Consider the following 13877-nt stretch of genomic DNA (forward strand, 5'->3'; position numbering starts at 1 on the left):
TTCTGATTCAAGATTTTTTTTATGTCCCCATATGGTTGTTTGAGATTTAATTTAGTTTGGAGTCTTGTGGTACAATTTTCTTATGTTTTGTGTAGTTTTTAAAAAAAATTTTTTTTTTTTGTATTTGTTACTAGGAACAGGGTTCAAGAGATTTTTTTATGTGGGGGGGGGTGGTTGTTTTTTAGACGGAGTTTCACTCTTGTTGCCCAGGCTGGAGTGCAATGGTGTGATCTCAGCTCATTGCAACCTCCCCCTCCCAGGTTCAAGCAATTCTCCTACCTCAGCCTCCCGATTAGCTGGGATTACAGGCATATGCCACCATGCCCAGCTAATTTTGTATTTTTAGTAGAGACAGGGTTTCTCCATGTTGGTCAGGCTGGTCTCGAACTCCTGACCTCAGGTGATCAGCCTGCCTCAGCCTCCCAAAGTGCTTCGATTACAGGCGTGAGCCATCCCACCCAGCCTGATATTTTTATTCTGTTTTCTATTTTCCTCCTATACTAGCTTTTTACAGATTTGTTCTATTTTATCACTTTATTTCATGATATTACATGATTCTTTATTCTAACATATTCTTGGTTAAGGCAGTGTTGACAAAAGGACCGATGATGAACTTAACATATTGTGGATATAGAATTTAAAAACAAAGGTGAAGACAAAACTAGAATAATAATACAGAAATGGTACATGTTCTGATGAAGTAGAAGTAAAACAAAATGTGGTGGAGGAGGCAAGGAAAGAGGAGTGTAAAATAGACTCTTTGATGTTCAGACCATAGGTGAGAGGTAAAGAATACTAGTTTGAGGAGAGGGTCTATAGAATTCCTTGTTCAAGAGTGGTCTGATTTGACAGTGGGACAAGGTACGGTTCTTTAATGAGTAACTTTTTTTCATGTGGTGGGAACACTGTCTGATTTTTGTTTGTTTGTTTTTTGGACAGGAAACTACATTTCTTCCTTTTACTACTACTTTTCCTTTTCACCATCTAGTCTCCAAAGGGTGTCTCTCCCTTTCTTACCATCATCTCCCCCAGAATCAATACCTTTCAGAGTCTTGAAGGTCCACTTTTAAGTCCTTTCCCTGCAGTTAGTGCTCTGACCTACTAGGACACTCTTCAGTATTTTCACACTTAAACTGAACTTCCTAGTAATAATTTTAGATCAATCTTAGGTTTCCCCTCTTCTCTCTTCAATATAGTTTTTCCTGACTTGGATGGAAGTGTTTGAGAGAGAACCCACTGATCTGGTGTTTATTTTAATACTTATGGGTAATTTCAAATATGGGCATTCTCTGGCTTCTATTTATGCTGAGGGTTTAAGATTTTGTGTAGTTTTATTTGTCCTTCATGTTTTAAAATATTTTTAGAGGATATGTGCAGAGATTCAGATTTAGACAATCATCACTATTCTCAGCTTTATTTTTGTTTAGGGATTATCTCGCTGCAAAGCAGGTGGGAACAAAACCCTACTCATGAATCATTCAGGGATTAAGCCTGAAATTTTTATTGGTTCAGATATTGAGTATATTTTTTGGTAGTGGTTTAGAAATTTACTGAAGTTTGCCGGACATCATGGCTCACATCTGTAATCCCAGCACTTTGGGAGGCCAAGGTGGGTGGATCACCTGAGTTCAGGGGTTCGAGACCAGCCTGGCCAACATGGTAAAACCCCATCTCTACTAAAAATACAAAAATTAGCCGGGCATGGTGGCAGGTGCCTATGATCCCAGCTACTCAGGAGGCTGAGGCTAAAGAATTTTAACACTGCGCCACTGCACTCCAGCCTGGGCAACTGAGCAAGACTCCATCTAAAAAAAAAAAAAAAGAAATTTACTGAAGTTTATTTAACTCAATTTTAGACTATGTATTTAAAATAATATAGTTTTTCTAAATATTGTAAATAAATTCCAAAAGTGTTTATAGCTAATATAAAATGGATATAACAAAAATATTTCCCTCTTTTGCCTTCATTAACTAATATTTTATTTGGTTGTGAGATATTTTTTCAGTGCTCTTAAAGACTGTGGATAATTATATAAAACTTCAAATTACACAAACCATACACTTAGGATATAAATTATATTCATATTGTGAATCTTCAAAGCAAATAATGGGACACTTAAAAAATTAATCACCATATTCCTGAGAACTTGATTTTATTTTTAATGTAAAGGATATCCTGCTCACACTTTTATAGTCTTTTTTTATATATATATGTTTGTGTGTGTATATATATATAATTTTGGTATATGTATTCTGAAGTGGCATAGAACATGTTTCTTTTGCATGTCCAATAGACTCTGGAAAATATTTTAAAATATTAAGAAGTGTGTATAAAATTTTGTTTTGCTAGAAGGGAAATGATACTCGCTATTACTTTGCTCCCTCAGGCTGCTTTGACTCTTCCGCGAAGACCTTTCCTTCACTGTTCTACTGTGATACCTGTTGTGGTTCTGACCCTGAAATTTACTATGCACCTTTTCAAGCTCAAAGACTCATGGTGCTTTCTTCCTTGGATGTTATTTATATCCTGGACTTCACACCATATCCGCGATGGGATTCGTCATGGTTTGTGGATATGCCCATTTGGAAAAACTTCTCCTTTGCCATTCTGGCTTTATGTAATAATGACATCATCTTTACCTCACATCTGTTCATTCGTTATGTATTTAACAGGAACCAGACAAATGATGTCTTCAAAACATGGAGTTCGTATTGACGTCTGAGGTAACCACATAGCAGTCTTAGAGAAGCAAATGGCTCAGATGATGATAATTAAGAGTAGCCAACATTAAAGTTAATTTTTAAAAACACAGTTAGGTGTTTATATTATTTAATTATTATAATTCTGGAATCCTCTTTCTCAGGAAGCATGTACAACTTTTTAAAAAATTATACTTGTTATTATTCTACTTCTCTCTTCTATGACAACTCTAGTGCAATATTAGAGTTTCATTTATTCCACAATATGTTTTTATTGTTTTTTTCTGTTTATCTGGTTTAACTAGTAGTTCTGTTAGATTAACATCCTGTTCATTTTCTGGAAATATACCTGGAATTTAGTCCATTTCCTAGTGAAAAACAGTTCAAATTTAGGGTAACTAATTTGTAAAGAGTTAACATTATATTTGGATCCACATTTTCTTGAGATATTGAAATAGTGAAATCGCCAAATAAATGATATCAATCATTTAACTATACAAATGTATAGTTAATGCTAACATGTATTTATTTTCATATATGTTGATCCTGACTGAAATTTAATTTGCACAATGCTTTATGAGTTATGATTGCTGGCAAAATCTTCAGAGCACTTGTGACACATCATTATAATATCTGGTAGCTAACATTAGATCTAGCTTATTATTTCAGAAATTAATTTAGGAAATTATTAAAACATGTTGACTATAGTAACACTTTACTGAATTAGTATTTTTTTAGTATCTCTAACCTAAAATCTCATGTGTTGTTTTAACTGTTTTGAAAAACATAGCTAAATTTAATATTTGTTAATAAATAACATTAACAAAATACTGATATTTGGATCATAACCATAACATTTGAATTCATACAAAAAATAATGACCAGTAATGTCATTTCAAATGTAAATTCCTGAATGTACCACTAAAATTGTTTTAGTTGCTATCAGTTTGTTTATATACTATTCTAAAATATTTTACTAGTTAAATAATTTTTTAATCTGCCTGATACTGAAAGACAGCGTATATTTTTTTCAAAATAAAGTTTTAGGAAATTTGCTTTTTCCTTTTTCTTTCAGGTTGATCTTCTATTAAAATGATTCCTGTTTATTAGAGAAGGAAAATTTAGTTACTATACATCTTATATTTGCACAGTTTCTTAAAGTTAGTGCCCTAAAGTGACCTGCTTTTCTTTGTGGCATATGAGGCATCTGCTGTCTTCAGATTTTCTTACAGTTTTGTGATTTATAATGCTAATGATTGGTGTGCCTTATTCTCTGAGGGAGGATGGAGGGTTCATAAAGCAATGCCTGATCCACAGCAGATTTTCTTGTATATTAAGTTAAACAGAATTCTGTATAAATTATTATGAAGGTTCAAGCTCTTAGGGGAGTTTTTTTTTTTCTTGTTGTTAACAATTTGGTTGCAATCTATTATATTTTGCAATTGACTAGATATTACAGTCTACTTATTTTTCAAGAGTAATTATTGTATAAGTTTGGTTGGTATAATGGTAAATATTATATAGTGGGGGTAAATTTGATTAGAGTTTTTTTAAAGCATCTGACTTTAGAAATCCGTGGAAATAAAGTCTGTATCTTGTGTAACAATTCCAGACTAAATTGCAAAACCTTTTCTACTTTTTCTTTCTTCATATTAAACAAATAAATATTATTAAAAATATAGGGGCTTATTTAAGAATGCTACATGGTGACAGGACGCAGTGACTCACGTCTATAATCCCAACATTTTGGGAGGCCGAGGCCAACGCTTCGGGAGGCTGAGGCAGGCAGGTCACTTGAGATCAGGAGTTTGAGACCAACCTGGCCAACATGGTGAAACCCTGTCCCTACTAAAAATACAGAAATTAACTGGGCGTGTTGGTGTGCACCTGTAGTTTCAGCTACTCGGGAGGCTGAGGCAGAGAATGGCTTGAACGTGGGAGGCAGAGGTTGCAGTGAGCTGAGATGGTGCCACTGCACTGCAGCCTGGGTGACAGAGGGAGACTGTCTTAAAAAATAAAAATAAAAATAAATAATGCTACATAGGCATTTTTTGGGTTGTCCTAACTTTCCTTTATTAGAATGGGAATGCACTTTTGAACATAACTCCTTGCTTAAACAATACTGCACATTTTATGTGTGGGTTCATCTTGGTTCCTACCTCTACCATCAGAAATCTTCCTTGTCCTCTAAATCAGCAGTCCCCAGCCTTTTGGCACCAGAGCCTCGAGGGACTAGTTTGGTGGAAGACAATTTTTCCACAGATGGTAGGGGAGGGGTGGGGGTACGGATGGTTTTGGGATGAAACAGTTCCATTTCAGATCATCAGGCATTAGATTCTCATAAGGAGCTTTCAACCTAGATCCCTCACGTGCGCAGTTCACGATAGGATTCCTGCTCCTATGGGTCTCTGATGCTGCAGCTGATCTAACAGGAGGTGTAGCTCCGGTGATAATGCTCGCTCACCCACCACTCACTTCCTGCTCTGTGGCCCAGTTTCTAACAGGCTATGGACCAGTACCTGTCCACAGCCCAGGAGTAGGGGACCCCTGCTCCAAATGGACCCCAAAATTTGTGATTGCAATGTCTGGAAAACCAGCACCCACCTCCCCATGCCTGCACTTTCTTTTTGCTTCTAGTGAAAGAATTTGTGTCAATACAACATTGTGTTTGAAAGATAGATTGTACTTTATTTGCACGTGTGCATTTTTCTCCATCTTCTAGAATAACTTCCATCACCTAGTGTTTGTCTCTTTCCTGTTTTACTCATCCAACCTCCCAGTCTACTATTCTCTTATCTTGAGTTGTGTTATTCATGCTGGCTTCTGGACAACTTCTACCACTGAACTATGTTCTACTCATCCCCCAAGCCCAGCTTTCTTTCATGGTAGGCTTAAGAATCCCTGTTGTGGAGAATGCAACAAAGATACTCCTCAACAAGAGCAACTCCAAGACACATAATTGCCAGATTCACCAAAGTTGAAATGAAGGAAAAAATGTTAAGGGCAGCCAGAGAGAAAGTTCAGGTTATCCACAAAGGGAAACCCATCAGACTAACAGCGGATCTCTCAGCAGAAACTCTCTAAGCCAGAGGAGAGTGGGGGCCAATATTCAACATTCTTAAAGAAAAGAATTTTCAACCCAGAATTTCATATTCAGCCAAATTAAGCTTCATAAGTAGAGGAGAAATAAAATCCTTTACAGACAAACACATGCTGAGAGATTCTATCACCACCAGGCATGCCTTACAAGAGCTCCTGAAGGAAGCATTAAATATGGAAAGGAACAACCGGTACCAGCCACTGCAAAAACATGGCAAATTGTAAAGACCCTCTATGCTAGGAAGAAACTGCATCAACTAACGAGCAAAATAACCAGCTAACATCCTAATGTCAGGATCAAATTCATACATAACAATATTAACCTTAAATGCAAATGGGCTAAATGTTCCAATTAAAAGACACAGACTGGCAAATTGAATAAAGAGTCAAGACCCATCAGTTTCCTGTATTCAGGAGACCCATCTCACATGCAGAGACACACATAGGCTCAAAATAAAGGGATGGAGGAAGATCTACCAAGCAAATGGAAAACAAAAAAAAGCAGGGGTTGCAATCTTAGTCTCTGATAAAACAGACTTTAAACCAACAAAGATCAAAAGAAACAAAGAAGGCCATTACATAATGGTAAAGGAATCAATTCAAGAAGAAGAGCTAACTGTCCTAAATATATACGCACCCAATATAGGAGCACCCAGATTCATAAAGCAAGTCCTTAGAGACTTACAAAGAGACTTAGATTCCCAAACAATAGTAATGGGAGATTTTAACACCCCACTGTCAACATTAGACAGAGCAACAAGACAGAAAGTTAACAAGGATGTCCAGGAATTGAACTCAGCTCTGCACCAAGCAGGCCTAATAGACATCTACAGAACTCTCCACCGCAAATCAACAGAATATACATTTTTCTCAGCAACACATCACATTTATTCCAAAACTGACCACATAGTTGGAAATAAAGCACTCCTCAGCAAATGTAAAAGAACACAAATTACAATGAACTCTCTCTCAGACCACAGTGCAATCAAACTAGAACTCAGGATTAAGAAACTCACTCAGAACCACTCAACTATGTAGAAACTGAACAACCTGCTCCTGAATGACTACTGGGTACATAATAAAATGAAAGCAGAAATAAAAATGTTCTTTGAAACCAGTGAGAACAAATACACAACATACTAGAATCTCTGGGACACATTTAAAGCAATGTGTAGAGGGAAATTTATAGCACTAAATGCCCACAAGAGAAAGCAGGAAAGATCTAAAATTGACACCCTAACATCACAATTAAAAGAACTAGAGAAGCAAGAGCAAACACATTCAAAAGCTAGTAGAAGGCAAGAAATAACTAAGATCAGAGCAGAACTGAAGGAGATAGAGACACAACAAACCCTTCAAAAAATAAATGAATCCAGGAGCTGGTTTTTTGAAAAGATCAACAAAATTGATAGACTGCTAGCAAGACTAATAAATAAGAGAAGAGAGAAGAATCAAATAGACACAATAAAAAATGATCAAGGGGATATTACCACCAACCCCACAGAAATACAAACTACCATCAGAATACTATAAACACCTCTGTGAAAATAAACTAGAAAATCTAGAAGAAATGGCTAAATTACTGGACACATACACCCTCCCAAGACTAAACCAGGAAGAAGTTGAATCCCTGAACAGACCAATAACAGGCTCTGAAATTGAGGCAATAATTAATAGCCTACCAACCAAAAAAGTCCAGGACCAGACGGATTCACAGCTGAATTCTACCAGAGGTACAAAGAGGAGCTGGTACCATTCCTTCTGAAACTATTTCAATCAATAGAAACAGAGGGAATCCTCCCTAATCCATTCTGTGAGGCCAGTATCATCCTGATACCAAAGCCTGGCAGAGACACAACAAAAAAAAGAGAATTTTAGACCAGTATCCCTGATGAACATCGATGCAAAAATCCTCAATAAAATATGGGCAAACCAAATCGAGCAGCACATCGAAAAGCTTATCTTCCATGATCAAGTTGGCTTCATTCCTGGGATGCAAGGCTGGTTCAACATATGCAAATCAATAAACATAATCCATCATATAAACAGAACCAAAGACAAAAACCACATGATTATCTCAATAGATGCAGAAAAGGCCTTTGACAAAATTCAACAGCCCTTCATGCTAAAAACTCTCAATAAACTAGGCATTGATGGAACGTATCTCAAAACAGTAAGAGCTATTTATGACAAACCCACAGCCAATATCATAAAGAATGGGCAAAAACTGGAAGCATTCCCTTTGAAAACGGGCACAAGACAGGAATGCCCTCTCTCGCCACTCCTATTCAACATAGTGTTGGAAGTTCTGGCCAGGGCAATCAGGCAAGAGAAAGAAAGAAAGGGTATTCAGTTAGGAAAAAAAGAAGTCAAATTGTCCCTGTTTGCAGATGACATGATTATATATTTAGAAAACCCCATCATCGCAGCCCAAAATCTCCTTAAGCTGATGCAACTTCAGCAAAGTCTCAGGATACAAAATCAATGTGCAAAAATCACAAGCATTCCTATACACCAATAACCAACAAACAGAGCAAAATCATGAGTGAACTCCCATTCACAATTACTACAAGAGAACAAAATACCTAGGAATCCAACTTACAAGGGATGTGAAGAACCTCTTCAAGGAGAACTACAAACCACTGCTCAGTGAAATAAAAGAGGACACAAACAAATGGAAGAACATTCCATGCTCATGGATAGGAAGACTCAATATCGTGAAAATGTCCATACTGCCCAAGGTAATTTATAGATTCAGTGCCATCCCCATCAAGCTGCCATTGAGTTTCTTCACGGAATTGGAAAAAACTACTTTAAAGTTCATATGGAACCAAAAAAGAACCTGCATTGCCAAGACAATCCTAAGCAAAAAGAACAAAGCTGGAGGCATCATGCTACCTGACTTCAAACTATACTACAAGGCTACAATAACCAAAACAGCATGGTACTGGTACCAAAACAGAGATATAGACCAATGGAAATGAACAGAGCCCTCGAAAATAATACCACACATCTACAACCATCTGATCTTTGACAAACCTGACAAAAACAAGAAATGGGGAAGGATTCCCTATTTAATAATGATGCTGTGAAGACTGGCTAGCCATAAGTAGAAAGCTGAAACTGGATCCCTTCCTTACACCTTATACAAAAATTAATTCAAGATGTATTAAAGACTTAAATGTTAGACCTAATACCATAAAAACCCTAGAAGAAAACAGACAATACCATTGAGGCCATAGGGATGGTCAAGGACTTCATTACTAAAATACCAAAAGCAATGATAACAAAAGCCAAAATTGGCAAATGGGATCTAATTAAACTAAAGAAATTCTGCCCAGCAAAAGAAACTACTGTAAGAGTGAGCAGGCAACCTACAGAATGGGAGAAAAATTTTTACAATCTACCCATCTGACAAAGGACTAATATCCAGAATCTACAAAGAACTTAAACAAATTTACAAGAAAAAATTAACCCCATTAAAAAGTGGACAAAGGATATGAACAGACATTTTTTAAAAGAAGATATTTATGCAGCCAACAGACACATGAAAAAATGCTCATCATCACTGGCCATCAGAGATGCAAATGAAAACCACAATGAGGTACCATCTCACACCAGTTAGAGTGGCAATCATTAAAAAGTCAGGAAACAACAGGTGCTGGTGAGGATGTGGAGAAATAGGAACACTTTTATACTGTTGGTGGGACTATAAACTAGTTCAGCCATTGTGGAAAACAGTGTGGTGATTCCTCAAGGATCTAGAACTAGAAATACCATTTGACCCAGCCATCCCATTACTGAGCATGTACTCAAAGGCTTATAAATCATGCTGCTAAAAAGACATGCACACGTATGTTTATTGCAGCATTATTCACAATAGCAGAGACTTGGAACCAACCCAAATGTCCATCAATGATAGACTGGATTAAGAAAATGTGGCACATATGCACCATGGGATACTATGCAGCCGTAAAAAAGGATGAGTTCATGTCCTCTGTAGGGACATGGATGAAGCGGGAAACCATCATTCTGAGCAAACTATTGCAAGAACAGAAAACCAAACACCGCATGTTCTCACTCATAGGTGGGGATTGAACAATGAGAACACTTGGACACAGGGTGGGGAACATCACATACTGGGGCCTGTCATGGATTGGGGGGCGGGATAGCATTAGGAGATATACCTAATGTAAATGACAAGTTAATGGGTGCAGCACACCAACATGGCACATGTACACATATGTAACAAACCTGCATATTGTGCACATGTACCCTAGAACTTAAAAGTATAATAATAATAATAAAAATCCCTGTTGTAAATGGGTAAAAACTCCCTTTTTTATTTATTTTATTTTATTTATTTATTTTGAGATGGAGTCTCACTGTGTCGAGACTCCAGGCTGGAGTGCAGTGACATGATCTCGCCTCACTGCATCCTCTGCCTCCCAGATTCAAGTGATTCTCTGGCCTCAGCCTGGGATTACAGGCACCTGCCACCACACCTGGCTAATTTTTGTATATTTAGTAAAGACAGAGCTTCATGATGTTGGCCAGGGTGGTCTTGAACTCCTGACCTCAAGTGATTCACCCATCTCGGCCTCCCAACAGTGCTGGGATTATAGGCATGAGCCACCATGCAGCCAAAATTCCCTTTTTTATTTTCACCTCTTTAACTTGGCCCTTTTTCCTCTGAGGCAGCAACCTTCCCACTCTGTCCCTTAGGCAGACACCCTTGGCTCCTGTTTCTTTTGGCTGGTGGAGTGATTACTTAGTTTGGCCCATTTAACCAACTGGTCTTTGCTCACCACTGTCAGAGTTCTCAGTCTTTTTCGTTTGATAGCTCATTATGTTGCTCACTTCAAATTCTCCTCACCTTCTAAGACTCACTTTCCCCTTCTTTGATGATATGAGCAAAAAGGATCCCCTTTTTCCTTTTATTCCAACCCTTGCTTTTATCTTTCCCAGTTATAGATGACCTGCCTGAAACCTGGACTTGTGCATTCCCCTATTCTATGCCACGACCCTCATTGCCACATCACATCAGCCATTTGTCAGTAGAGTGGGCCCCTGTACCTCTATCTTAGATGATACTGGTCACCTCTGAGATCTTAAGCTTTGTTTCCTTTCTCTAGACCAGTAGTTCTCAAAGTCTACCATACATCACAATCACATTCAGGGCTTGTTAAAACTTGGACTGCTTGGGACCCATCCCCAGAGTTCTGATTTGGTAGGTCCTAATCACTTACATTTCTAACACATTTCCAATTGATGTCAGTGCAGCTGTTCAGGAATGATATTTTGAAGACCACTACTCCAGGCCCATCCTGCTTCTTTAACTTCATTTTCCTCATCTCTCTGTCTTTTTTTTTATTTTGTTTTGTTTTGTTTTGTTTTGTTTTGTTTTTGAGATGGAGTCTCACTCTGTCACCCAGGCTGGAGTGCAGTGGCACGATCTTGGCTCACTGCAAGCTCCGCCTCCTGGGTTCACACCATTCTCCTGCCTCAGCCTCCTGAGTAGCTGGGACTACATGTGCCCGCCACCACTCCCGGCTAATTTTTTGCATTTTTAGTAGAGACGGGGTTTCACCGTGTTAGCCAGGATGGTCTCGATCTCCCGAACTTGTGATCCACCCACCTCAGCCTCCCAAAGTGTTGGGATTACAGGCGTGAGCCACCGCGCCCGGCCCACTCTTTGTTTAATTGAGCCAGCTGCTCTGCCTTATCAATATCTTTAATTTTTCTTAAATGTCCTTCATCACCAAGTTCATCAGCCCTGTGCTGGGTGCATTTAACTCTGCCAAGGCCCTACCTGTACAGTGGTATAAGTTCAGGCACCCATCAGTGCAATACAGTGCAGTGTAAATTACTGTGCACTTCCTCGTGTATCATACAATTAGTCAATCCAGAATAGTCTATGAAGACGGCTTCTCCTGGTTCTACTTTAGGCCACATGTCTTTGAAGTAGTTATGGAAGCATGCTGACTTGGTTTACTACAACTCATGCAATCTAACTTCAGCCAGGTACTTGATAATGTGTTGCTCACTACTGAACATTGTAGTGTAATATTGTAACACGGAATGTCTGCTACATCACAGCTTTCTGATAGTGGGATAGACTTGGGTGGGCGCTTAAGCATAACTGATCATACTGACCTCATGACCCCACTCTATTCTCTTCCCTCCCCCACACTGACATACCACAGGAGCGTGCCCTTGACCCTTGACCCAAGTGTTGCCAACTGACAGCAGGTTAGAATCTTTGGAGATGGCCTGATAAAGAAGTTTTGACCAATTCCATAGAGAAGAGAAAAATACCTTGGAACCTTAGAGAAGAGAAAGCAGAGAGCACAAGCCACAAAGTATGCAGAACTGGTAAAGGTTTACATTTTTCTTTTTTTTTTTTTTTTGAGGCAGAGTCTCGCACTGTCGCCCAAGTTCCGCCTCTTGGGTTTGCACCATTCTCCTGCCTCAGCATCCCAAGTAGCTGGGACTACAGGCGCCCACCACCACACCCGGCTAATTTTTTTGTATTTTTGGTAGAGACGAGGTTTCACCGTGTTAGCCAGGATGGTCTCGATCTCCTGACCTCGTGATCCGCCCACCTCAGCCTCCCAAAGTGCAGGGATTACAGGCTTGAGCCACCACGACAGGCCTTTTTTTTTTTTTTTTTTTTCTAAGAGTAGGTCTTGCTCTGTCACCCAGGCTGGAGTGCAGTGGCATGACTGCAGCTCACTGCAACCTTGACCTCCTGGATTCAAGCACTCCTTCCACCTCAGCCTCTTGAGTGACTGGGACTACAGGTGCAATATCATGCCCGGCTAAATTTTAATGGTTTTTTGTTTGTTTGTTTGTTTGTTTGTTTGTTTGTTTGTAGATGCAGGGTCTCACTATGTTGCCCAGGCTTGTCTCAAATTTCTGGCCTCAAGTGATCCTTTTGCCTTGGCCTCCCAAAGTGTTGGTGTGAGCCATTGCACCTGGCTTATGTTTTCAACTTATTTGAAAGCCGGGGGGATTTTTCAATCCATCCTATGGACTTTATTGAAGGATACACTTTTCTACTAAGAGTTTCGGTTGATGGACTCTGTTTCCCAGAGCTACAGAATGATGAGTGAGGTCATTTAGTCCTGTACTCTACCTTCAAATTGGATGAGCCCAGTGACTGTCAAGCCTACTTTTACAGCTTTCAAGAGAATTTCAAATTCTTTCTGCTTTTTATATCCTGCTCCAAAGAAAACACAAGGGTTTTTTTTCCCACATTATCTGTATGCATAGTCTGCACATACAGCCTGATTTGTGGTATAACAGAGCTATAAGACTCATTGGCACCTTGCACAATCTTATGGCAACAACACAAACATCAGGATGATGGAGTAGGTGACATACTCAAACCTCTGAGTGTGAAATTCTGTAGAATCTTTCAGATATAACTGTACCATATTTTAAGTGCCATGGCCTCCTGAGTATGGATAATGATGTATATTGTGTTGCATTTTAAATTCTCCCTGAAAAGAAAACTTAGCCACCTAGCAATCTATTTCATATACCAGATTATGAAGCAGTAAAATGCAAATATGATGAGTCTTAAATGTCTACCCCACAAATTAGAAACCAGTAAAGTCTTCTGATTTATGGGACATAGAAGTGATTCTCACTCCTGGATGGCTGGTGTGGGTGCCATGATGAGGAGTTGAGCTACCATGAGCAAGTACTTTTGACAATTGTGCTGTTTTCTTCCTCGCCATATATGGCTGGATCTCAGCGGAAATGTACGGGACTGAAAGCAATTATGCATCATTTGGCATGCGGTGTTCACTATTTTATATATTTTGTGCCCTCTTCTGATGTCATCAAACATGCATGTAGGGGAGACAAAGAGGAATTTAATGGGATTTTACTAGTGTGCCACAGCATCCTGCCAAATGTCTGTCATGTTAGATGGTCTGTGATGTACTAACTACAAAATATAATACATACACGGCCAAACAATAATGTGTTTGGCCAGGTGTGGTGGCTCGTGCCTGTAATCCCAGCACTTCGGGAAGCCGAGGTGGGCAGATCACTTGAGGTCAGGAGTT

The 13877-nt window shown here is 38.9% G+C and overlaps 1 protein-coding gene across 5 annotated transcripts in view; it reads left to right on the top strand.

Annotated features, from left to right (window-relative positions):
• Positions 1-12396, top strand: part of TMEM267 (transmembrane protein 267) — a 57494-nt gene extending 45098 nt beyond the window's left edge. For 3 of the 5 annotated variants that reach the window (XM_037990800.2, XM_073014771.1, XM_073014772.1), the window contains one exon: positions 2388-4745. In XM_037990800.2, coding sequence (XP_037846728.1) covers positions 2388-2723 — 336 coding nt within the window. In that variant the 3' untranslated portion in view covers positions 2724-4745. Of the gene's footprint in view, positions 1-2387; positions 4746-12005 lie in introns of those variants that run through there. The other 2 variants (XM_073014773.1, XM_007961518.3) reach the window with 2 other exon arrangements.
• Positions 12397-13877: the final 1481 nt, after the last annotated feature.

Source organism: Chlorocebus sabaeus, chromosome 4 (assembly GCF_047675955.1).
Source record: "Chlorocebus sabaeus isolate Y175 chromosome 4, mChlSab1.0.hap1, whole genome shotgun sequence".
In the NCBI taxonomy this organism is placed as follows: Eukaryota; Metazoa; Chordata; class Mammalia; order Primates; family Cercopithecidae; genus Chlorocebus; species Chlorocebus sabaeus.